Source organism: Gambusia affinis, linkage group LG05, assembly GCF_019740435.1.
Source record: "Gambusia affinis linkage group LG05, SWU_Gaff_1.0, whole genome shotgun sequence".
NCBI lineage: Eukaryota > Metazoa > Chordata > Actinopteri > Cyprinodontiformes > Poeciliidae > Gambusia > Gambusia affinis.
The window spans coordinates 27,921,040-27,945,136 of record NC_057872.1 but is presented as its reverse complement, the minus strand read 5'-3'; the positions used below and the strand labels follow the sequence as shown (position 1 = coordinate 27,945,136).

The 24,097-nt window shown below is 35.8% G+C and overlaps 3 protein-coding genes across 4 annotated transcripts; all 3 read left to right on the top strand.

Moving 5' to 3' along the window:
- The first annotated feature begins 818 nt into the window (after positions 1-818).
- On the top strand, positions 819-2,577 carry LOC122831127 (carcinoembryonic antigen-related cell adhesion molecule 20-like). Its single transcript, XM_044117079.1, has 5 exons — positions 819-896; positions 1,084-1,341; positions 1,716-1,994; positions 2,080-2,355; positions 2,444-2,577. The coding sequence occupies exons 1-5, from the start codon at positions 836-838 to the stop codon at positions 2,536-2,538; spliced, it is 969 nt and encodes a 322-aa protein (XP_043973014.1). The 5' UTR covers positions 819-835; the 3' UTR covers positions 2,539-2,577.
- Positions 2,578-3,188: 611 nt separating this feature from the next.
- LOC122831142 (carcinoembryonic antigen-related cell adhesion molecule 6-like) lies at positions 3,189-9,927 on the top strand. Its single transcript, XM_044117096.1, has 6 exons — positions 3,189-3,265; positions 6,957-7,265; positions 8,525-8,806; positions 8,921-9,187; positions 9,746-9,820; positions 9,920-9,927. The coding sequence occupies exons 1-6, from the start codon at positions 3,244-3,246 to the stop codon at positions 9,925-9,927; spliced, it is 963 nt and encodes a 320-aa protein (XP_043973031.1). The 5' UTR covers positions 3,189-3,243.
- A 2,612-nt stretch (positions 9,928-12,539) lies between these two features.
- LOC122831721 (carcinoembryonic antigen-related cell adhesion molecule 5-like) lies at positions 12,540-22,679 on the top strand. 2 transcript variants are annotated; one of them, XM_044118115.1, is made up of 13 exons: positions 12,541-12,724; positions 12,976-13,269; positions 14,496-14,777; positions 14,864-15,127; positions 16,277-16,552; positions 17,251-17,502; positions 17,632-17,907; positions 18,010-18,261; positions 18,367-18,642; positions 19,770-20,021; positions 20,160-20,444; positions 21,530-21,784; positions 22,051-22,679. In XM_044118115.1, exons 1-13 carry the CDS (start codon positions 12,673-12,675, stop codon positions 22,137-22,139), a joined length of 3,105 nt encoding a protein of 1,034 aa, XP_043974050.1. In that variant the 5' UTR covers positions 12,541-12,672; the 3' UTR covers positions 22,140-22,679. The 2 variants fall into 2 exon arrangements, with proteins under 2 accessions (XP_043974051.1, XP_043974050.1); XM_044118116.1 differs by lacking the exon at positions 17,632-17,907 and having other exon boundaries at positions 12,540-12,724; positions 17,251-17,271; positions 18,031-18,261.
- Positions 22,680-24,097: the final 1,418 nt, after the last annotated feature.

The following is a 24,097-nucleotide window of genomic DNA, read 5'->3' as shown; positions in this document are numbered from 1 at the left end:
CCTGAATTTTTCACTTTTTTACTGTCTTGCAGTTAAAAGAGGTTGTTGACAAAGTTTGAAGAAGTAATCAGGTTATTTTATATAGATTCTTCTCTGAGAATATTGCAGCAATTTATTCAAATTTTATAGTGAATAACTGTAATTACAGTACAATTTACTCAAATTGAGTATTTTGTGTTTAAACAAGTCAGTTATCGATCGCATTTGAAATTTTATCGGATTCAGTTTGACTGCATCCAAACACGTTCAATGCTTTACAAGTCAGTAAAAGCAAATAGAAATATAGTTGGAGCATAAATATAACGCTTTACAAGAAAGGTTTAGCTGATTTCATTTCATTGGAAGGTCTCTCTATCAATAAATGTCAAACGTTGCCAAAACAAATTACAGAATGAAGAAAGTTTGACATTTAGTTTTAAAGGCAGATATAATTAATGTTATTAAGTTCTGTGAGTGATTTTTAAGATTTAAAATGATGTGTTGCTTTCTAATGACATTCAATATAATTTTACAATTTAAAATTTGAACAAGTTTTTCTTCTGATAATTAGGTTTGTGATAAACTTTTATTTTGAGTAAGAGGAGACGTTACAACTGTGGAGCGGTTTCAGCCACACAGCGCCATCTGGCGGTAGCAGAAGTGATCAGACTCAGTGCAACGCTATTATGCAGTTTTGACACAACTAGATGACGAATTTCCACTTTTTACTTGGGAAACTTCCCCGTTTGTGGCTCACAATGATTTCATCACTATGTGAATTCTTTTGTTGTGAAATGTTTGAACTAATAACTTAAGAATCAAACGTTCAGAGACAAAATTACTACTACCAGCAGAGATGAAGGGCTTTACTGCGATCAAAAAGACTCTTTTCTGTGCTCTGCTGCTGGGACTCATGGGTGAGAAAACTTATTTTTTTACATTTTTGACATGTACTTATTTGTAATCTCTCTAGACAGTCTTTGTTATCCATTTAAAGATAAAGAATGTGTAAATTCAATCTTGCCATTTGTTTAAATGCTTTAATCAACAATAAAAGGAACAGCTTATTTTTTGTTAATCATATCGACTCTTCCTCATCCTCAGGTTCACCAGGATTCGGTGCATCCATGCAGATCTCCTGGATCGGCAGGGTGACCGCTGGCTCCCGCACCACCTTCACTTGCTCTTCGTCCTGTTTTCCAAACTGTGTCTACAGCTGGAACTTCAATGGCAGGACAGTCAATGGGAGCACATTATCCTGGACACCAAATGGACAGGATGTTTCAGTGGAACTGCAGTGCATCGTCTACAATAACAAAACAGGAATCACCAGCAGTACAACTACCATTGTAGAGATTTGGAGTAAGTACAGTATATATAATCACATGGTAACTAAATGTATCTGCAAAAATTACAAGTTTTTATCCTAGATGTTGTTAAATTATCCAAAAATAAATAGTAAATCATATATAAAAAGTAATAATGTAAAAGTCTAGAATGCAGATGGATACTTGACAGTTTTCAAAATTTTACCTTGGCTTGGATCATATTGAACCAACATCTAAGGATAATACTTTGCTTCCTACATTTTTGGACACTATTGTGCACTTTGACTTAAAAGGAGAAAAAATATTCCCTTTATTCTGATGAATGTAACACATTGTTAAGTTTTTTCAGCCTAACCAAATGTAAATGAACTGAAGTCCTTATTCTTTCCTTTGGATCTTGGGAAACAGACCCAGTTTCTGTGCGAATCAGTCCTCCAAACATCGTCCCATCTCTCAACCAGCCTCTCAGTTTGCGTTGCCAGGATTCTGCATCCAGAGGCCCATCAGATATTGCCTGGTATAAAGATGGACAGAAAGTGACTCTGCGTGAAAATATGAGGTTCCTTCAAAACAATCTCACTCTTCACTTTGACTCCCTGCTCTCCTCTGATGCCGGTTTCTATCAGTGTGACATTTATCTGCCAACATCGGAGAAGAAAGTTTACAGCCTGGGATTTCTGCTCAGCTGTAAGTTTACATCTGGAGGAAGAGATTAAGTAACTACAAATAATACATTGTTGTGACATGTTCTGAACTCTTGACTCTTTTGTAGTTGATCAATGGAACGTCACCATCAGCGGACCTGATGTTGTGTTTCCTGGCAGGTTGAGTCAGTTCACCTGCCTGACCAGCTGCACCATAAATGTTGAATGCAGTATTAGGTGGCAGTTCAGAGGAGGTTTCCCTGTAGGAACCTACTTTTCAGTCAACACAAATCACCTCAAATGGATTCCCTCCAACCCTGGGACGTTTCAGAACTTCACATGTATCGCAGAGAACAAAGCTGCAGGACGCTCAGCGGAGGACACCAAGATGGTGGAAGTTAAAGGTAATGACCGATCCTCAGGATGTAGCCTTCTGTCTAATAATTTATGAACAAATTATTAATTTATATTTTTTTCTATATCTTTAAACAGGTGTTCTCATTTCTGGATCAGATGTGCAGTTCAGTAAACTTTCACTGCTAGTTTTCTGTTTCTTCTTGATTCAAACAACTGTTACCTGGATTTAAGTTTTAAATTATGTCTGTTACTGCTATTTATTTATAACATTTCCTTGGTTTGTCTGTTTTATTGTTATTCCTGTACACAAAGTTGCTAAACAACAAAATGTAACAATCTTTAAATAACTTTATTACCTTAATTTATTTGTTGATATTTGGTTAGCCTGACTCTGCACTGATCAATAATAAATTATCTGTTTATTTTGAAAGACTGGGCTGTTCTCTTTTTCAAAACACCTTTTGCATAACATTAAATGTTGTCATGATGCATTTGTCTAAGGAAAATTCAGGCTTATGAAAGAGGTTGTAAAACAAGTTATTATTGCTTAAATTTAAATGACTCTACATTAAAGTTCAGTGACCAATTCATTACATCACATCCTGTATTGCTTTGTTAAATTCTCCAAGGTGAAACGATTATATGTTTGATCAGACATGTTTATCCAGTATCATGTGCATTATATCTGCTAGCATACATTTCCCAGTAATATTAGGCTTTTTATCGCTCAGTGTTTGACTTTGCATTCCTAGCAGGACGAGTTAACTCAGAATATTATGAACAGGTTGAGTTTAATTTGTCCAAGGCTTATCATTGGGCATATTTTGGTAATGAGTCATCAGTCCTTTTTGTATCCTTCTGAAGCTGAGCAAATACAACAGATAAGTATATCACTCTGAACAAACTCAGGATGACTGAGGGTTTTTGGTTTTTCAATGGATTTTCTGGAACACAAAGGTGTGAATCATATCTTAGCCCTTATCTCTGTTCTTTATTAACTGTTCTTACTTATTTTAAGTATTTGTGAATCAAAACTGGAGTTTCAGTTTTGATTTGTAGATTTGTACACTTGAGATTTGTACACTAATGATTAGCTGAAATGTTCTAAAGTGGCACTTTATAGCTTGTTTTTCTTATAAAGTATAACCCTGGAGTGCTTTTAAAGCACTGACAAAAATTTGCAGCAGCTTGCAGTAGTGTTATACTTCTTAATTGCCATAAGGAGGCGCTCTTCTCATAAATGACAGCGCCCATACTCCATATACTCTGCGTTCAAATTAAACTGGGAAAGATGTTGATTATTTGTATTTATATTTCATTCGTCAGTTAGTTGATTATATTGTTTTGAAAGTTGTAGTAAAATTACTAAAATATCAAGATTTTGTGAAAAGAAACACCCACTTAACAGAGTACTCTGTTGTTCTTCTGGGAAATGTAGTTCTTCTGGTCAGGGTTTAACTACGCAGTTACATAATACTATCTGAAGGCTATTCATTTTTCATACTGTTGTCATTAAATGAACAGTATAAATCCATGCTAATGCAGGGATTTTATAGTGTTTCCTGCATTCAAAGTTGCAAACATTTGTGTTTTGAAATTATTCAAAACGTAAAGTAAGAGAGTTTCATTCTGTTTCTGTTCCACTGGTAAGCTCAATGAATCTACTGAAATATGTGTTTCACCAGGCCAGTTCTGTTATAATAAGTAGCATTTTATCATATTTGTCATCCTTAGGAAATGTGATGCTGCAAACCTGAGTCAAATCAAACAGTTCACCTAAAATTTGTGGTTACAATACGATTTTGTTTGAGTATAAACTAAAAATGGTTTAATAGCATAGGTAAGCATGGACTGGAATGTGTTTCTCAGAGTATGAAATTTGTTAAAAACACTTATATCACTGCATTACAACAAAACTATGCAACAGGATCAGATTTATTTTATTTAGAACAATCAACTACTGTTCCTACTGATGCTAAAAGGTGATAACATAATATTAGAGGCTGAAGCTTTTTAAAGCCTTATTCTGGCAAGAGGTCCAGGTTCTGCTATGGTAAAAGTTGGGCTGCATAAGCCGAGGCGATGTTGAAACAGGGATGTCTGCATAAACAGGTCTGTTTACGCACCTTTACCCTCTAGCATGATGGCAGGAAATGGAGAAACAGAAACTGGACTATCAAAGGAGTGGCCCGGTGCAGCAGTGGTTTACAGTCACCCCACAGCGGCTCTGCCTTCCTGTGTGAGCTTTGCATGTTCCCAGTGCCAGTTTGGGTTTTCTGCAGGTGTCCAGATTTCCAAATACATGACTTATTGCTAAACTGAACAAATGTGAGAGTGGGGTACTCTGTTTTCCTGTAACACTTTGGGTGTTTATCCAGGGTGCGCCTGTCTTCCAATCCAGAGTCACTTGAAATTTCTGTGAAGTAAAGAACGAATATCAGGTTTCAAAAAGATAATATCTACATTTTTACATTGCAAACACACTGACCTCCATGCTATACAAATTATCTAGACATCAATCAGTCTTTCTAGGGTCATTTGCATGACCTCAATCAAATACTGAGCCTTTCTCCACCACAGTCACAATAGAGCCCCAGTTGCTTACCGAGAGCTATTGTTAAGCACACAATTGTTCCTTTATTTGAGTCAAAAGAAGGGCAGGAAGGAGCAGAAAAGAACCTTATTGTAAAAGCAGTGAAAATCACACCTTACTATACATTTGCAGAATTTGTCACTTAGATTATAAAGTGATTTTAATCCTTTGAGTTTAGGATTAAGAGAAGTTTGAGAACACAACATTTAGCACAATGCTGGATGAAGTGCATGCCACTGTTTTATTCTGCCTTTTGAAAACTTGCTTAAAGATGAGCTCATTATAGAATTTATTTTTGACACACAAACCTGCTAAACCTCTAAGAAAGTGTCATTTGTAAAGTGTTGGGTCTTTCAAGAGATTGATATGGTTAAACTTGAGCTTTCATGATATGTATTTATAGTTAAATTGTGTTTGTTTTCTATATTATACATTGTTGCACTCATTTGTGGTTTTTTATTTGCATTTTTTGTTTTAAAATACTGAAATGTGTTATCTATTTCCCCCCTTTTTTCTAATAGGATCAAACTAAATAACTAAATTTTGACTTTCATGGTTGTTTATTTTTATTTTAGTTTAGTCCTTAGATTTGGTTCTTAGTTTATTATTGCATCTCACTGTGTTTGCTTGCATTCTGGTGTGGTACATCGGTTTTGTACTATATGTTTTTATTTGGATTATTTCCTTGTTGTTAATTCACTTAAATTTTGTTATTTACTCATTAGTTATTTATTGTGTACTTCTCATTTAGGTTCCTTTGATGTTACTATTTATGTACGTTACTTTCAGGTTTTTCTCCCTTCCTCCCACTCTGATCTGAACAGCTGTTTTCTATCTCCTCATCTCTCCTCTGACTGTGATTCCCCTCCAGCTATTCCTCATTTTCTTGTTTACACTTTCCACAGTTATGTCATTCTGTTAGCAAAGAAGCTTTGTTTTTCATGTTGCCTTGGTTTGCACATCAGCTGTTTTTGTGAACATTTTGTGTATCTCTTTAATTAACCTTGCTATTGTGAAAAAGAGTTTTATTCCAGGAAATCCACCTTTATTTAGAAGTCACTTACATAGTAGAGTCTCCCTGTGTGTCATGCAATCTCAATTCTTGTGAAGTTCTCAAAAGTTTGCAAGAAAAACAAAACATCACTAAACATCATAGCAACTTGTAACTCAGTTTCACACTGTTGTGAAGATTTTTAAGAGGAATAAAATGAATTTGCTTACATTGCTTTGATTAATTGATCAGTTTAAAATGGGGATTGTGGCACAAAATCAAGACGAGACAGTGAGGAGGTGCAAAGACAGCCAACAGCACTCAGTCAGCCTGTGATAACTCTGAAGGAGCTGAAATCCTCACCAAAAGGAAGGGAATCTGTTGACAGAACAATTTTTTAGTGTTGTGTTTCAAATATTCTGCCTGTGTGAATGAGTAGTATGAAGTTTATAGCTTTCTTTAGTTGAAGGAAAGGAAATAAATCCTATTTAAACTTTGGCACATATCCAAAAGATGCTGCTCTACTTCACTGACCTCTAAGGTGTATGGAAAGTGTCAAATATCTGTTAAGATGAAGACTCCAGCAACATTTGAACTAATAAGAAACAACTTTATTAGTAAAAAAAAACAAAAAACACATTTGGATTTTAACCTCTGTTTTCAGGGTGAACAGTAGTCCTGACCCCTTTACCACATTATCACCCACATGCCTTCTGTCATCATTTATCTTTTCACCAAACTTCACCCATTATTGCAAACAACATTTTTTCACCTTTGGTAAATTTGCCATAACTTAACACAAAATAGCTAAAACCACCTGCAGATAAGATGTGAGGAGCAGGTTTATGGGTTAGGGGCTGGACACAGTGGACATGTATAGCAAACCTGAAATAAGAAACAGCTTGTCAGACAACTAGAAAAAAAAACATGGAGCAAAGAACCTGCAGAGCTTCAATAGTTGTTCTTTTAACTTTACTTCAAGGTACATGGAAAATAGTACATATCCTAAAACTGTGAAATGAGATTTATGTGTAAGGTATTTAGTTAATTTTCTGTTTTTGTAGGTTTTCTGTCCCGTGATGCTGTGGAGATTCAGCCCTCCACGAACCCAGCAGTTGTGGGGAGCACAGTGACGCTGTCGCTGAGTCCCTCTGTGACTCTGACGGGTGGAAACTGGGCGCTAGAAGACACCTTCATCCTCACGTGGCTCGGGGAGCAGCAGGCAGTTTTTCCAGGTTACAGCGGCAGGGCTTCTGTGAACGTGACCAGCGGAGCCCTCACGCTCAGCGCCCTCTCCGTCACCGACTCAGGGCTCTACCAGGTGCATAGTGCCGACCCGCTGCTGAAGGCCAGTGTTTCTCTCACTGTTGTAGGTGAGAAAATGTTGGAAGTGTTTGTACTTTATGACTCCCCTTTAATTTGTTTATATGTAAACTGTCTACATTTGAACCACCCAAGATGATCTAAAAAATATTTCATAACATTGAGGAGAAAAAGTGCTGGGGAATTTTCATTGGAACTGATTTCTATTGTTATGGAAACTTATTCCAGCAAATTCTTCAGAGAGGGAGGGGGTTTACAGGAATTCAAGTTTCTGCTTTGTAATATTTACCTGCTGTCATAAAGTGGCTCATGCTCAGGTTTCATGGAGATGAGACTGTACCCTCTGGGTAGTTTCAGTGTCAGCACTCACCCTTTCCCTTTGTGTTGCTGTTCTCTTGAACCTATACTTTCAAAGATTTTGTCAAGGAATAAGTAACAAGAGAAAAACTGTCCGGGTTTGAATTTCTGAGTGAGCAAAAAAGATCTATGCACTTGAAAACTTTATTGTAATTTTTCAGCTCATAATGATATCATGGTATTTTTCACTAAGATTTCTTTAGGATCAAAGTATTTGGCATTGAACAATGAGTAATTACCTATAATATATAACTCTAAATATATTGTTAAAAGAAAAGTTCTCAGCAAAAAGATGCTTGTGATATTTAATTCTTATTAGAAATAAATAGTTTTTGTCTTTTTCTTAAAAAAGGCAGTTTGTGAAAGAAAAGTCTTGAGCTTCAGCTACCAGTGGTTCTTTGGGCTGCAGCTCTTTATAATTTTCCAAAATATGATAAAAAATAAAAAGAAAAAATTTAAATTAGAAGTCTATTAACAAACACTAATTTAGCAATTTTTCATTTGTTTTCAATAATTTCAATTATTGCTTTATTACCATAAAACAACTCATATGGACTTTTGCAAAAGTTTGATATTTTTGTTAATTGTTAAACCTACACACAAAGATAAAATTTTGGTTCTTTAAAAATTAAAACAAATGTTTTGTAGTAAATATTTATAAAATTTGACAACTTATATATTTTTCTTTTATTTCAAAATGTCATGTAGCATTAGAGGCTGCAAAAAATGTTTTTTTTTTTACTGGATTGAGGACAAAAATGGCTCTTTGAATTGTAAACGTTGCAGGATTTTTCTTCAGACCAATATCAGCAACACCAGCAGACAATTGAAACTCCTTAAATTAAAAATCTACTGAAGAAATAACTTCTTTACTTTCAATATTGTCTTAAGGCTGATGCAGTTTCTCCTACAAAGTAAATTTTCAAACAGTTTCTCTGTTTTCCTCCAATAGAACCCATTTCCAATGTGACCCTCAGAGTAAATCGGAGTGATCTGATAGAGCATCAAGCGTCAGGCCTCATCAACTGCTCCGTCTCTACTGGATCTTCTCTCTCTTTCCGCTGGAGGAACGGCAGCTCTGAGGTTACAGCCGCTGACAGAGTTCAGTTCACTGACGGAAACTCCTCTCTCAATATTGTCAGCGTGAGCCGCTATGATTCGGGACCATTTAGATGTGAAGTATTTAATCCTATCAGTAATGGGACCAGTGATTCAGTAAACTTCACTGTCAGCTGTGAGTTGATTTTTTGTTGAAAGCTTTATTTCTACACAGTTAGTTGATTTACACTGAAAAGTGCTGATTTAGAGTGTATTTGACTTCCTGCTCATTTCTTTGTCACTTCCTCAGACGGCCCGGATAACATGCGTCTCACAGTGAATGGACTGAACACCGCTGCCTTCTCTGCTGGGTCCAATCTCAGCATGCTCTGTCTAGCAGAGTCCAACCCTCCTGCTCAGCTTCAGTGGGGCTTCAGGGGAAATCTTGTGAATGCTACTGGAACAATGTTGGAGCTTTTCCACGTCAGAGCGGACCAAAGTGGTCCATATTCTTGCCTGGCCTTCAACAACTGCACAAACTTATACAGCTATATAACAACATACATCACAATATCGAGTAAGTTTCTTCTTATTTTAGAGGCAAAATTCCTATTTTCCTCATTTTTACCTTTCTTCTTGGATTAGTCTGAATGAGGGGGCTTTATGCTGGGAACAACACCTTTCAGGAAGAGCACTGTGTTTTTATAATGGACATAAATCTGGTTTTCTTAAGAATATTAAAAGAGTTCTCAATGTCCTATACAATACACACTGGCAGTATATAATGCAACTAAACATGTTTTATTTGTTTTCTATTTAAAACCTCACCAACAGCATATGGTTGTCAGCTCATATTCTAAATCCAGGAAACCATTTGAAACCTCTTCTAATCAGAATCATGAACACATCTGATAAGAATTTCCAGGACTAATGTCCATAGTTTATTCTGTCCTGGCAACATTAGACTCAAAGCATGTGAATTTAAAGCATTAATGTACTCCAGGTCTTATCATGTATCTTAAAGTGGTTGCATTATTCTAAAATATTTGGGTATGTGGTCGGTTTCAGAATTCATGTTCAGCATTTTATTAGAATGTGAAGATTGGGTTGTAATGATTGCTTTTTTCCTGCTCAGGGTCTGAACGACTGCAAGGCAATGTTTTTCTTCTTCCTCTGCTGCTGTTGGCTGGATTCTTTTTGTCACTTTTAGGCAAGTTGCCAATAATTTTTTACTATAAGCCTTTTAAAAATATTAACATTGCCAGTTTAAAATCTGATATGGATCATGTTTTTCCTTTTTCATTTTCAGGAAGATAATTTTTCCACCTTTGAACAAATGAAGCCTAATACAGACAATCAGATGTGCAAATAGACTAATTTTAGCAAACACTTAAATGAATTAAATTAGCTAAAGTTTTCAAAATAGAAACATGACCTATGAATGAATTCCATTAGTAATTTAAGAAATAACTATAATTTTATTCTGTTTTGCAGGTCATTGTGGTTACTCCAGTCTTTAAATGACTAAAAGCATCAAGAAAAGCTGCACCATCTTGGTTTATCATGTGGATAATTTATTCATAAGGATTTGAAGGAATGGGACACATGTTTACAAATAAATGGGAAAATATTAATTTAATCATTTAGCAAAATTTAAATAAAACAAGGTTACATATCCTTCTGGTTTGTACATATTCATGGTATCAATAGATTTATTCTACTAAAATTGTTGCAGGTTTTAATGAATTTTAATGAGTTTTTGGTGTCTTAGGTTTGTGTTTCCTGTGTTTTCTAATTCCTCTGCTATAGATCATTTTGATAACTTTCTAAACAACACAAATTACTCAGATGTGTCACATATACCTTTTAAAATTGTTAATTTTATTCTCTTTGCTTCAGAAATATCTAACGCATCTTTGATCCTTTCCACTTTAATCCTTCTGTGAATAAAGAATGTAAAAACATTTCACTAAACTCAATTTAATATTGTGTCAGTCCAAAAACTTGGACTTCTTCTTTTCTAAATACAGCCACAAATAAAAGATGATTCTTTTAAGTATTTTGTGTTGCGTTTATTTTTATGTTTTATTTTTTTAAGAAATATTTGTATGCTAAAGTAAGTTAAGCAAAAAAATAAATAAAATGTTGACAGCTATGAGAAATCTGAGGTACATAAGTGGTCTCAAACTGCAGTCCTGCAGCTTTTCGATGAATTGAATTAAATAGTAAAACTGTCTATTTAATTCAATTCTAGCTGTCAGGATTAGCTGTTATGAGGTAGAAGCAGCAGACCCAGGTTATGGCGAGAAATAATGATTTAATGAGAATTGTACACAAATATCCAAAATCTGGGCAGCACAGAGTGAGCAAAACTAGGAGCAAATCTCTGGTAGCAACTGGTAGTAAATGAACAAACAATGATTTACTTGACAGCAGACAAGACAAGGACTTGACAAGAAAACAAGGAACACAGGTGGGTTTAAATATCAGGGGAAACAAAGAACAGGTGTACCCAATCAAGGGGTAGATGGGACAATACACACAGAGACTCAACAGAACACAGAAACCGAAATAAACACACAGGAAAAAGCAAATCCTTACACTAGCATGTAATCAAGCTTCAGCACACCTGGCCAAAAATTATCTAGTTTAATAACAATTAAAAGAGAATGTATCATTATACATCTTTTTCACAATTATGCACAACTTTATGTTCATGTTTCACATCAAAGTCCTGTAAAACAAATTAAAGTTTGAGATTCTAATGTGACAAAACATAAAAAATGTTAAAGTTTGGACACTTTCTTGACGTATCATACATCAAATGCTTTTTACTCACCAGAAATCCTTTTTTTCTCTCTTTGCTGCTTGATAGAGTGCTGTGTGCAAAATGTTTAAGGATTGTTTAAAAAAGCAAACTTTCATTGTGAAACTATGTGACAAATATTGTAGAAAAGCATTTATTTGTGTGTGTTAGCACTAAAGACTAAGACATCTTAATTTTTGGTTCCATAAATTGTTTCCCACTTGTTCAAGATCAGTGGCATTCTTTTGGATTTTGTAGCTTCAAATCCTATGTTTGATGCTGATGCCCAAACTCATTTCAGCATCTACATTCACTAATCCTCTTGTAGAATCTGCCACACGAAGAAACAATTAAACAGCTAAAAAGACTTCATGAGTAAAAACACAAATTCAAAATAACAAATCCAGAGCAGCAGGTGCATTACCAGCCATTCCTTTTGTCCCTTAGTAACAGATATCAAACAGTCTTTTCAAGCCATTGCCAACCATTGTGAGTTTGTTGGCTATCCTTTTGAGCTCTGTCAATATACAGAAAGAGATTTCAAGCACAAAATACGAGATACTTTAACCTTGAATCGTGATTCAAGGTTAAAGTATCTCGTATAACTCATTCAACTTACTCGGCAACCATTTTATTCTAACAGCAGTAGAAAGGTCTGTTCATGGACAAATGTGATACTGTGGGTTTGTGATTATAGTAAACAAAGCAAGAGGAAGAACAAGTCCATTAAGGTACAGGAACAATCTGGACCTCTAACAAATGCAGAATTTATCGTTTGAGATTCAAATAATTTAGCATTACTTACAATTTCTGTATTAAATTTGTTTCATATTTATTTTAATTTCCTGTTTTAGCATTAATTTTTTCATTAAGTTGCTTCTAACAAAATAAGCTTACATCTGAAAATGTTGGCATGTTATGCCATCATTCTGCATTTTGAGGCACATGGCTCAAAGTGATTTCTCAAAATAACTCCATGTGAGGCTTTGGTTGATTAAAAGTTGAAAAATCACAAACCTGAATTTACAGTAAATGGACACTCCTATGTGAGCACCTGTTAAAACTGCATCAGGGCAAAATAAGGTGTGGCAGGCAGTGACTGAGATGTGAGACTGTGATATAACCCTGGGAAAACATCAAGAGAGCACAGAGCAAATATTTTCTTGTTGAAGAGCTGTGATCTAATAATATCTCCAGGTTTGGTTTTATCAAAGCAGCATTTCTGTCTGGTTTTGTTGGAAAAGAAAAGGAGTACAATGGAGTCTCCGTTGCTGCTTTACCTAATCCTGACCACAGTAACTTTTACAGGTAAACTTGATTCATTCTTTAACTTGAATTAATGTCCAAAGATTAAATACAGCTCACTATAATTTTTAAATTGTGTTAATTTTATAAAACTGGACCATTCATTGGATTAAGGATCGCTGCATCAAGACAAATAATTTTGTAAAATGTTTAGAAATATTGATATTAGGATTTTTAGGATTTTTTTTCCATGACTAATTAAATATTTAATTCAATTTGACCTGTTGTTTAAATTCTCTGCTGTGTGTTTCTAGATTCTGTGCAGAGCCAAACCATACATGCTTCTGAGAACCCTTTACCAGTGGGGAAGAACGTGACCATCTTCAGCAACACCACCGTTACCTTGGGAACATGGACATTCAACGGCAATCTCCAGGCATTAATTTACCCTGGAGGGTTTTCTTTAAGTAACGCTAAAAGAGACAGATTAATTTTTAATTCCAGCTCGTCGTCTCTGACTATAATATCAGCACAACTGAACGACTCAGGAGTGTACCAGTTAGAACAACTGGATAAGTTTTTTGTTCAGTTGTGGCTGTCGGTCCAAGGTAAGAATATTCTAACATTTCTTAATTGAGCAGAATGTTATAAAAGACTCTTTGCATAAACACCCTGGACAATGTCATGTAATTAATGCTACAACTTTAAATGAATAGTATTTTCACAGAAGTAATTTGCAATTCAAATCATTTGCGTTGACAGGGAAACATTTAGTTCTAGTGTACAAATAACACTTTGGTAATAAATCAACCAAGCAAACCAAAACACAATAACAACCATTTAAACCCCAAATGCAGTGTTTTAGCACCAGACAAGACTTCAAATAAGAGATAAATACAGCTTTTGAATGAATTATACCAAAATGATAGCAGCCTTCGGATATTTGAGACTGCTGTCAAGATATTGTTCTCAACTTTTGTCTTTTTGGAGGACACAAATGTAACAGGGAAACTGGGTAGGACCTAAGTCATTGCTTAAATATATTTTCCTGATTAGTCAGAAAAGTTACTGAGCCAGAGCTGTGCATATGTGACAAAAGAAAAGACTTGTTTTATCTTTGTAATGAGCATTCGTGTAATATTATTGCTTTCTCTTTTCCTTTACTCTTTTTGCATAAACTATGTACAACAATTACATGACTAAACATTAAATGAGATCATGTTTCAATGCTTTATAGCTACTTTAAGTAAAAGCTTTCTGACTGATTGAAAAAACACAGGTTCCCAGCAAAAACAAGGTCAAAAAAGAGAAAATGTTCGTTATTTTCAAACCCCAAAAATATCAGTAACTTCACCAAATCCTAAGAATTAGTCTGTAAAGACCCTTTACAGACTAATGAATATTATTTTCAAATAACATATCGCATAATACATCAGCCTCCATGATAACATTCCTAATCTCTAACGATAACAGGCATTTTTCCATCATGAGGTCATACTGCCAGGGTAAAAGATTTTGGAGGGCAATACAGGCTAAATGGAAAATGAGAACAACCACTCAAAACTGACCTGCTATACAAAAGTTTTTCTTTTGTATTTATTTCATTTCGAACAATTAGATTCTCACAATCTAAAACAAAAAAAGTTGTAAATTAGGCTGAGGCAAAAAGGTTGCAACACAAACTTAGCTAAACTATGAATCAGTAGCTTGCTATGCTTATCCATATGCATTATCTGCACTGTTTTGTTAAAGCACACAGTAAAATGTCAGTGAAGCCTGATGGATGTCTTCAAGCAGATATCAAAACTAAATAACTTTTATTTTCTCTCTGCAGAGCCCATTTCAAATGTGACTTTATCAGCACAAAGGACGAATCTGGTGGAGTTCAATGACACAGCAGTCTTTAACTGCTCAGTCTCCACCGGATCGTCTTTGTCTTATGAATGGTTGGCAGGAAACTCTACAATATCAAGCCGTGCAGGTGTGCAGCTCAGCAATGGCGGTGCCACTCTTCGCATAGTCGGGGTGACCCGCTATGACCAGGGATCATACAGGTGCAATGTGTCCAATGGACTCGGATATGAAGTCAGCCCACCTGTTTATCTGAACATCAGCTGTAAGTTTCATTGAAATAAAAATGCATGGGATCATCCTCAAGTAATTGCGACACACACATAAAATCTTCTTTTGTTGTCTCATCAGACGGTCCAAATAATGCAACCATGACAGTCAACCCTGTAAGCAACATGTACAGATCAGGATCTAACATCACGCTGTCATGCTCTGTGGAGTCCAGCCCCACAGCAATGGTCAAGTGGATGTTTAATGGAGTCGACCTTAACCAGTTTGGTTTACAGCTTCACCTGCAGAATGTCAAAGAAAACAACTCAGGAACTTACAAATGTTTATTTCACAACACGGTCACAATGCTGTTCAGCAATGACAGCACAGTGATACAAGTGATGGGTAGGTTTTCTCTCTTTATTTAACTTTAGTTCACATTATATTGAGGTGCTCAGGACTAGATGCAGGTCATGTTTTGTTCTGTAAACTGGAAGTGTGTAAATTAACTAATCTGACACCAAAGTAAGTTGGTTGCAGAAATAAGAACCCTGCTACTGACACAAACTTGTACTGTAAAACATGAAACTGAGGTTTGTAGTCTTTAGAGATGCAAGTGGATGGTGTAGAATCCCAATGTAAGTCCTAATGACTAAGGTTTCTGGGTCATGAAAAACAGCTGAAAGAATCACACTGAAACAGTCACCAGAGTCACAAGAAGACACAACTTTTAAATCCTCTGAGTCATTCGGGTCATTCTGACTTGTCACATCTGACTGCCCTCTGTGTTGAAAATGAAGGTGAAAAGCTGAAAGCTTGTCCTGCAAAACTTGCTTTCGTGTGATAGGACATCAGCTTTTGTTTATTCTTTACATTGGTTTGAACACTCCGCCCTACACTGTACTGCATCCACCACACGTTCAATCAGCTGTTGTTTGTTTAGGTGTTTTATCCATTAGGTTAATACAGAAACTTTGAAGTACAAAGGAAACAGCATATTGTTTCCTTTGTGCTTCCAACTAAGCTAGATTTTCATGACTGACCATAATGACGTTAAACACTTTTTACAAAGGATGTTTTCTGCCTGAGCACTTTGCTTTTGTGCTAAGCTAACATTAGCACATTTACCCTGTGATTTGATATGACTAAAATATAATTAATTCACTTCCAGTTAACCATGTAAGAACAGAACATACTGAAAATGTTGTTATGCAGCTTCATAAACTGTGTTTTGCATTAAACACCATAAAGTTTAGTAATTTGTGCTTCAACTCTCAACACTCCTGTTTAAAATATTTAAGCTCAATGCAGAGTGGGTCACATGACACAAACAGTGCGCATCTCTTGAGTCTTAGGTGACTGATCCTAATTTTTCCATTTTCAATTAACAAATTAATTAGTGTTACCGTTTTATCAATCAGAGAGCAATAAAAACTGTTCAATCTAAATGCAGAAGTAGTGGATTATAATGACAAATTGTCCAAAAACATATAGGATAATTTAACTCAATTATATGTGTGTATACAAGCCACCTCTTTACTCCTTCTCTTACAGATCCGTTATCAGCAGTGGTCATGAGGTTTACTAATGGACCAGCAATACTAGATGAAGCGTTTACTCTCCAATGTGAAGTGACTGGACCTATTGGCTTCATCCAGTGGTGGAAAAATGGCAGCCGAATTACTCCTGACAAGAGAACTATGTTTGACAACGACAACAAGACTCTAACTCTCAATCCAGTCCAATTTTCTGATGGTGGACTCTACATGTGTCAGGGTTTTAATCTCGTGAGCAACATGACCAGCGGCCACTTTGCTGTGGTGGTGAACTGTAAGAACCAGATTTTTGGTTTTTATTATTCAAGAAGAATCAAATACAATTCTGTGAAAAGTTGTCTGTCCCCTTGCAGATTTAATCTGTTCATGCTTTTTTAAAACAATAAATTAGTCAGATATCAAACAAAGAAAATAGAAAAGGGCAGATTTCAAATGAATATTTCCTGTATCAAGGGGAAAAAGCTGTTCAAACCAAATATAATGATAAAACTGAACACACTATCAAATCTACTTCTGAGTGGCTCAAGAACAAAACAAAGTTCTTTAATGGCCTAGTCAAAGTCCTGACTTAATTGTAATTGAGATGCTGTGGCATTAATTGCAAATGTTTGATGGTAGTGTAGCCCAAGCTTATCAACTGGTGGCTCAACCATTTGATAAGCTTGCAAACCGATAACTTTTTCTTATCAGGCAAGGCTACATTGTATATTTATTTGGGATATATTTATCTGATATTTGATTTATTTGATAAAAAATGTAAATGTGACTAAAAATCAAAAATAGAAAAAATATGTAGGCTAAGGGGAAATATATGTTTTCACAGGACTATAGATAATAAAAATACATCTAATTTTGTAATGTAAAGGCCTACATACAGGTAACTAGATACTTGCTTTGAGAAAGGAAGCTAAATGTCTATAGGTTTCACTGGCAGGTTTTCAGGGTCCAATACAGTTATTGTATTTTTTTCAGATGGACCAATGATGCCAACTGTAACGGGACCAAATGTGGTGAAGTCAGGAGACAATGTTACACTCAAGTGCACAGCAGAATCTGTTCCATCGAGTTTCTACCAATGGCACTTCAATGGTTCTGTGGTGTCCAACATGTCTGAGTTTATGATACCTTCTCTCACTAAAGGAATGAGTGGGGTGTACACCTGCATGGCCTTAAACAACATCACAGGGAAGAACAGCACTGCCAGCATAACGCTTACAGTTGTTGGTGAGACTTTAAATGTTCCTATTATGCCATTATTTTACTTTTCACAGACAGATAAGATTGTTTCAGAGAATAATGGATGAAGTATCTCAGATACTAATTTAACTGTTGGGGGCCCTGCTTTTGTTTCAGATCCAATACAAAATGTAAAAGTACAAGCACAGAATGATTCTGCCATCGAGGGTAATCCACATGTTTTAACTTGCAATATAATTGGTCCGGCTGATAATATTTACTGGATGAAGAATGCTGAGCCATTATATTCGGATAACAGAACTGGTTTCTTCATGAGTAACATGACAATCAAATTTATGGCATTGAACCGTTCTGATACCGAAAACTACCGATGTCTTGCAATTAATGCTGTGGGAAACATGACCAGTGATCCTTACAAACTGCTTGTCACCTGTACGTAAGCAAAATTTACGGTCCAAAAACCATACATATTTTAAACTATAGTCAAACATTCAGTTATAATTTAGTTAAATATTTTTATTTAAATTTTTTCAGATGGACCAGACACTCCAGAAATAATGGGACCCAAAGTTGCCAAGACAGGAGACAATGTTACATTCAAGTGCACAGCAGAATCTGTTCCACCGAGTCTCTACCAATGGCACTTCAATGGTTCTGTGGTGTCCAACATGTCTGAGTATATGACACCTTCTCTCACTGAAGGAATGAGTGGGGAGTACACCTGCATGGCCTTAAACAACATCACAGGGAAGAACAGCACTGCCAGCATAACGCTTACACTTGTTGGTAAGATGACGTAGATGCAGGTTATGTAAAACATGATTTGATCGTCATTAAACGAGGAGGACTAAGGCCAGTTTGTAACTATTTTATGTCCTGTTTCCTTTTCAGCATCAATTAAAAATGTTCAAATACATACACCAACATTGGACGCTTTGGAAGGCTACTCGTACAATTTAACATGCAATGTAACTGAAACTGTGGATAATATTTACTGGATGAAAAATGGTGAACGATTGCATCCAGACAACAACACTGTTTTCTCTATGGACAACAAGAAAGTCATGTTTATGCCAGTAGACCGTTATGATGCTGGAGACTATGAATGCATGGCTATGAATGCTGTTGGAAATCGGACAAGCAGTGCTTACATGCTTCAGGTCAACTGTAAGTGGAATATTTAATTTATATATTTATGAGCTGATAATCAGTGACGTGCGGTGAGGTTCATAGCTGGTGAGGCACTGACGTCATCAGAATCAGATTTGCAAATAGATGCATAGATTGACAGCAGTTTACAGGTTATGTTTCACTTCTGCATCCTTACACATACAAACTGTAGCTCACAAAACACACATTTCCTTAAAAAACAAAGACAATGTTACATTCAAGTGCACAGCAGGATCTGTTCCACGAGTCTCTACCAATGGCACTTCAATGGTTCTGTGGTGTCCAACATGTCTGAGTTTATGACACCTTCTCTCACTGGAGCGTCTGGGATCTTGACACCCCTGGCCTTAAACAACATCAAGAGAACTGCCTGCCTCACCTCGAACCTGTTCTCTGCCGTTTATAATCGCTCATTACACGAAACTCGTTACACAAACACAGTTTGTGACAAAAAGCACTGTACATTATATACATAAGTTAAATTATTGGAAATAAGTTCACATATTAAATTTGTTTAAACCATTTTATTGACGCCGTACAGCAACATGCTCTCTCCGCTTAGCAGCCAGCGCAGAGCCAGGGGTTGCGCAATCCAAGGTGAGGCAGAGCTCGCTGCTGCCTCACCGGCATCGCTTCCAAGCATTTGAATGAGAAAATAAGAAAATTCAGCGATTTTGAACAAATAAAAATCGAAATTGGTGAAGATACATGAAAAATAAATATTTTTTAGTACAAACCACCGGATGAATATAACAATTTAAATTACTTTATGATTATATATTTTCTTTCTTTCCATGATGGCTGGTGAGGCACTGCCTCACCTGCCTCCCCTGACCGCACGTCACTGCTGATAATGTCTATTCTATTGTGCATGATACAAAGTTGTCCTGTCTTACATTATATCTAACTAAAACTGTATGCTTTGGTCAGTTAGAATCACAAATAATGTTTCGCTAAATGTCTGAAAAATAGGAGAGAAAAGACTTTTGTTTAGAGAACTGAGCTAAAAAGTAACAAAGATATTTTAGGTGAAAGTTAGGGTTAAAAAGGTTTTGTAATATTTTCAACACTTTGAAAGAAAGTGTTGAAAAGAAATTTACAATGCGACTGTTGATGTTTTGCAGTTGGACCAGATAATCCCATAATTGTTGGGCCGGATATTGCAGAAGAAGGACGAAACGCAGTCTTCAACTGTTCTGCCGCATCGATGCCTTCCTGCACCTACAGTTGGTGGTTTAATGACTCCTTGATGGCCAATACCTCTGAGTTCACAGCTGGCCCTCTAGCTTTCAACATGAGTGGCTCATATACATGTGTGGCCCACAATTATGTGACAGGAATGAAGAGCAAAAATTCAACAAAGCTCATCGTTATAGGTATGAAATCCTGAATTAAAGAGTAAAATAACAAAATTGACATTTTAACATAATTTATGCAAATATGACAATGTTGACTATGATTCTAGAGCCCTTTATAACTACTTACCTCTTTTTTCCCCTATTTTGTATTTACAGAAGCAATACATTCAGTCATGATTCAAAGCAATTCGACTCCAATAAGCAATGAAAACTTTACCCTCACATGTCACGTTGTTGGGCCCTATGACGACCTCTACTGGATGAAAGATGACATGAAGCTCAACCTGAATGCCTCCGACCCAGCCTCATCCATGTACATTACTGAAAAGAACATTCTGCACTTCACCCAACTGACAACACAGAGTAACGGGTCCTATCAGTGTGTCGCTACCAACAGGGCTGATCATCATAAGAGCCCACAGTACAAACTTCTTGTAAACTGTAAGTATCACAGAAAGTTGAGTGTTTTATTTTATAACCTTTTAGAAAATGTGAATTGTTTTCAATGTTGAATCATGAAGTTTGGTATTGTTGCCGATACAAGGATATAACCTTTTATCTCTAAAACAGACTTAATTCTTTCAGGAATATTTACAACAAGGTGTCAGAAATCCTCCTGTGAGACTTTGGTCCATATAAAGATAATAGTAATAGTGGTAACTTGGGGGCAGGGAAGACCAGTTTGAGATAATTTAGCTTTTTTGACATGCATCATCCTGCTGGAAGTAGCCATAAGGATACACTGTGGTCTTTAAAGGATGAACACAGTCAGCAAAAATATACCTTGGATTTTAATGATGCTCAAATGATAAAAAATGGTGTGTCAATGCTCCACTTCCCAACTTTGCTTTCACCTTGTTTAAATTAAATTCCAGCCCTACAATCTGAATGTTGAATGATCCATTCTTAAGAATGGATCTGTTTTCCGAACTGTTCACACTATATGTGTGAATAGTTTTATGTTTTTAGATAAAATAACCAGAATGCTTTATTGTTATTGAACAGAAAGCACTACAAAATTTCAGGAGAATCTGTGTGGTCTTCTGCTTCAAGGTTTGATGTGTTGTGCATTTAGAAAAGATATTTTAAATACCTTATATAACTAGTATTTTGCATATTTATATATGTTTTCTTTAGAGCTTCTCTAAAGAAAACATATAGAGAACTGCCCAGTCTGCCGTGACATCAACAAAGATTTTTTTCCCCTGTAATTTGAAAATAATGAGCGGGGAGTACTCAGACTAAGTACTTAATCTGAGTAAGTTACCTCAGTCTCTTCTCTACCTTGCTATGATGCTCAGCTGGAATCAAGTATAGATGCTTAAAATCTTTTGAGTTGCTATCTTGTGGTTTTGACTGATTTACGTTTAGAGTGTGAACAGGTATGCTTAACATATTGGCTTGTTGATGTACATATTACACCATTTTTGGGTTGAAAAGGGGGAAATTAAAGTTACTTTGGGGATTTTGTTTCAAAAGACTGACCTACAGTATTAATGTATTTAACATATTATTTATTTTTGCAGATGGTCCTTTGTATATGAAGATTTCTGGTCCAGAGTCAGCAAAAGATGGTGCCAATGTGTCTCTGACTTGCACTGCTGAGTCTTACCCGGAGTGTGACTTCCAGTGGTTCTTAAATAATCAATCATCACCTCTTGTGAACGGATCTGTTATCAGTTTCTATGCAACTAGAGGACAAGCAGGGAAATATATATGCATCGCAACAAACCCGGTGACAAACATCACAATGGAGCAAACTAAAAATTTTGCTATTGAAGGTGAGCAAGTCTTACTGGGCCACCTCCTTAAACCTTTTTGTCAGTGTCAACAGTTTTGGTGAGAAAAGCTTCAAAGCCAAATTTTTCTGAGAATGATGCAGGATATTTTTCAAGTTATCCTTAAAGACTTCACTATAAATTATAACTGTGATATATAGATGCTTAGATACTTATCAAAGAGGGTGTCAAGGAAATGTGAAAAATTTATAATTACTTAATATTTTTACAATCTAGTAACATTTCTGTTTAATTCTCTTTTTTATCAGATCATGCCTCTGCAAACCACATCACAAACAAAGGAGCTGTGCTGCTCATGGGTTTGTGTTCTGTCCTTGTTCACCTGCTCCTCCTCTGAGTCCTGGCTGACAGACCACCTGCTCCCGCTACAGCCTTCAACAACAATCTCACAATGTTACTACTGAAATGACACAACAATCTCTGTGTTTGGGTTCAAATTTAACAATCTATATGCTTCTCCAGTTCTATCACTGTTGTTAAGTTTATTATTGGCTTGTCCCATGTACAAATATAGTACAAGGCATATCTGTGCTGTTTGACAATAATAGTCATGAGTGCAATTATTTTAAATAGCCTGCAAAACCCTTCAGTACAAATTACAGATTCTTCACACTTAATACCTGATCTTTTCCTTAGATAACCAATCAATTACTAATTAATTATCATATTTAATGTAAGGTATTGTTATTACACACTTATTTACTGGTGTTTACTAGCTAATCAACAAAATAAACAGAAACATAGATTATAGAGACTTTATTTAAGAGGTTATAACAATTTTGTGGTTACATGGGAAAATTGTAATGTAATCAGCACTTTGTTTAAAATGTAAAATATGTATGCAAAACAATATAAAATAAAATTTTAAAAAATTACATAATAGTCATAAAGTATGTATTATTACATGCCACAAGGCGGTATCGTTGCTCAGAGAGGACTAGCTGGATGTTGGAGGTTGGGTTGCTTCGACTTGCACCTCTTCGTGTTCTTGCATATCTTCATGCACTGGTTAGCTAGTTTTTACAACAAATAAATGAATAGAGAAGAAAAAAGTCATGTATTTGTGGGAAATTTAAAATCATGTGCTTTATTTTGTGTTTATAAAAAAATGTGAGGAACTCACATTGTCCAGAGTCGTACTGGCAAATTGTTTTTTTCGACCCTTTTCCTGTTGCAACTGGAGGGGAAAAGAAGAAAAGTGAACAGATTAGGCTATCATACGTTTTTCATTTATAGTATCGGTCTTCAATAATAGACTTTTCTTACTTTTACAGCGACAGTTTCTTTTCTTGTGATTTTTGGTGTGGATTGAACGTGAAGTTATCTTATGGAGTCCATCAGCAAAGACTGTAACAAATAAAAACGCAAAGTAAAGTAAAAGAGAAATTGAGTTTTATAATTACTGACTTGTTTTGAAAACAATCAGCTCTGCATACCGGCAGTATTTGACCCCTCAATCAGCGACTCTTCCTTAATCTTAAAAAGACCTACGAAGAGAAAAGATATCTATATAATAAAAATAAAGCATCACAACATCTTACAAGAACACTACTAACATTTGGAAGTATTATAAATTTACATATAACAGTATATATCCAGTACCTTGGCCATAGTCAATCAGAATGAGCAATCCAAGCCCAAGCAGCAAAATCTGTTGTGGCCCCATGTTGTTGTGAAGTCAGGATCTTCAGTTTGTTCAGTAAAACAAATCCGGCTCTTGCTCCTGACTACAGTTTCAGGAAAGCAAATAAGAGCCACAACAGTTTACCTGGCTCCTTATAAAGGTTGGTGTTTGTTTCTGAAATCTCACCCGTAGCACATTCATCCCCAGCCAGCAGGATGAAGCCTGTCCCACCCATCATTTTTGAGAAGGGACATGAACACTTGCCAAGAAATCTTATCTGGTTTGAGTAATAGCTTGTAGCTGTGAGAAAATAGCAGCTTAAACTGACCTGAAATACGAAACCTTGGAATTTGTTCGTTATTAACTTGTGATTGTATTACTTTTGATTTTTGGGTGTTGAAATCGTTGATTATAAATTACATTAGTGTGTGCTCATCTTACTTGTTTTTTTGTTTTTTTTTAGACTTGCCTTAACACTCTGGTAATTCTAGTGTTAAAGCTTCTTGGGGAAAAAAAAAAAAACTGCTTTAGGATACAATTTAAATTTGATCATGGTTTCAGATCCAGCAGTCACCATGTCGGCCAATGGATTAACCGCTGTCATGTAAATCTGACATGGACTTACTGTTATTGAAGTATTGAATTCAAGCTTATGCTTCCTGTAATCAGTT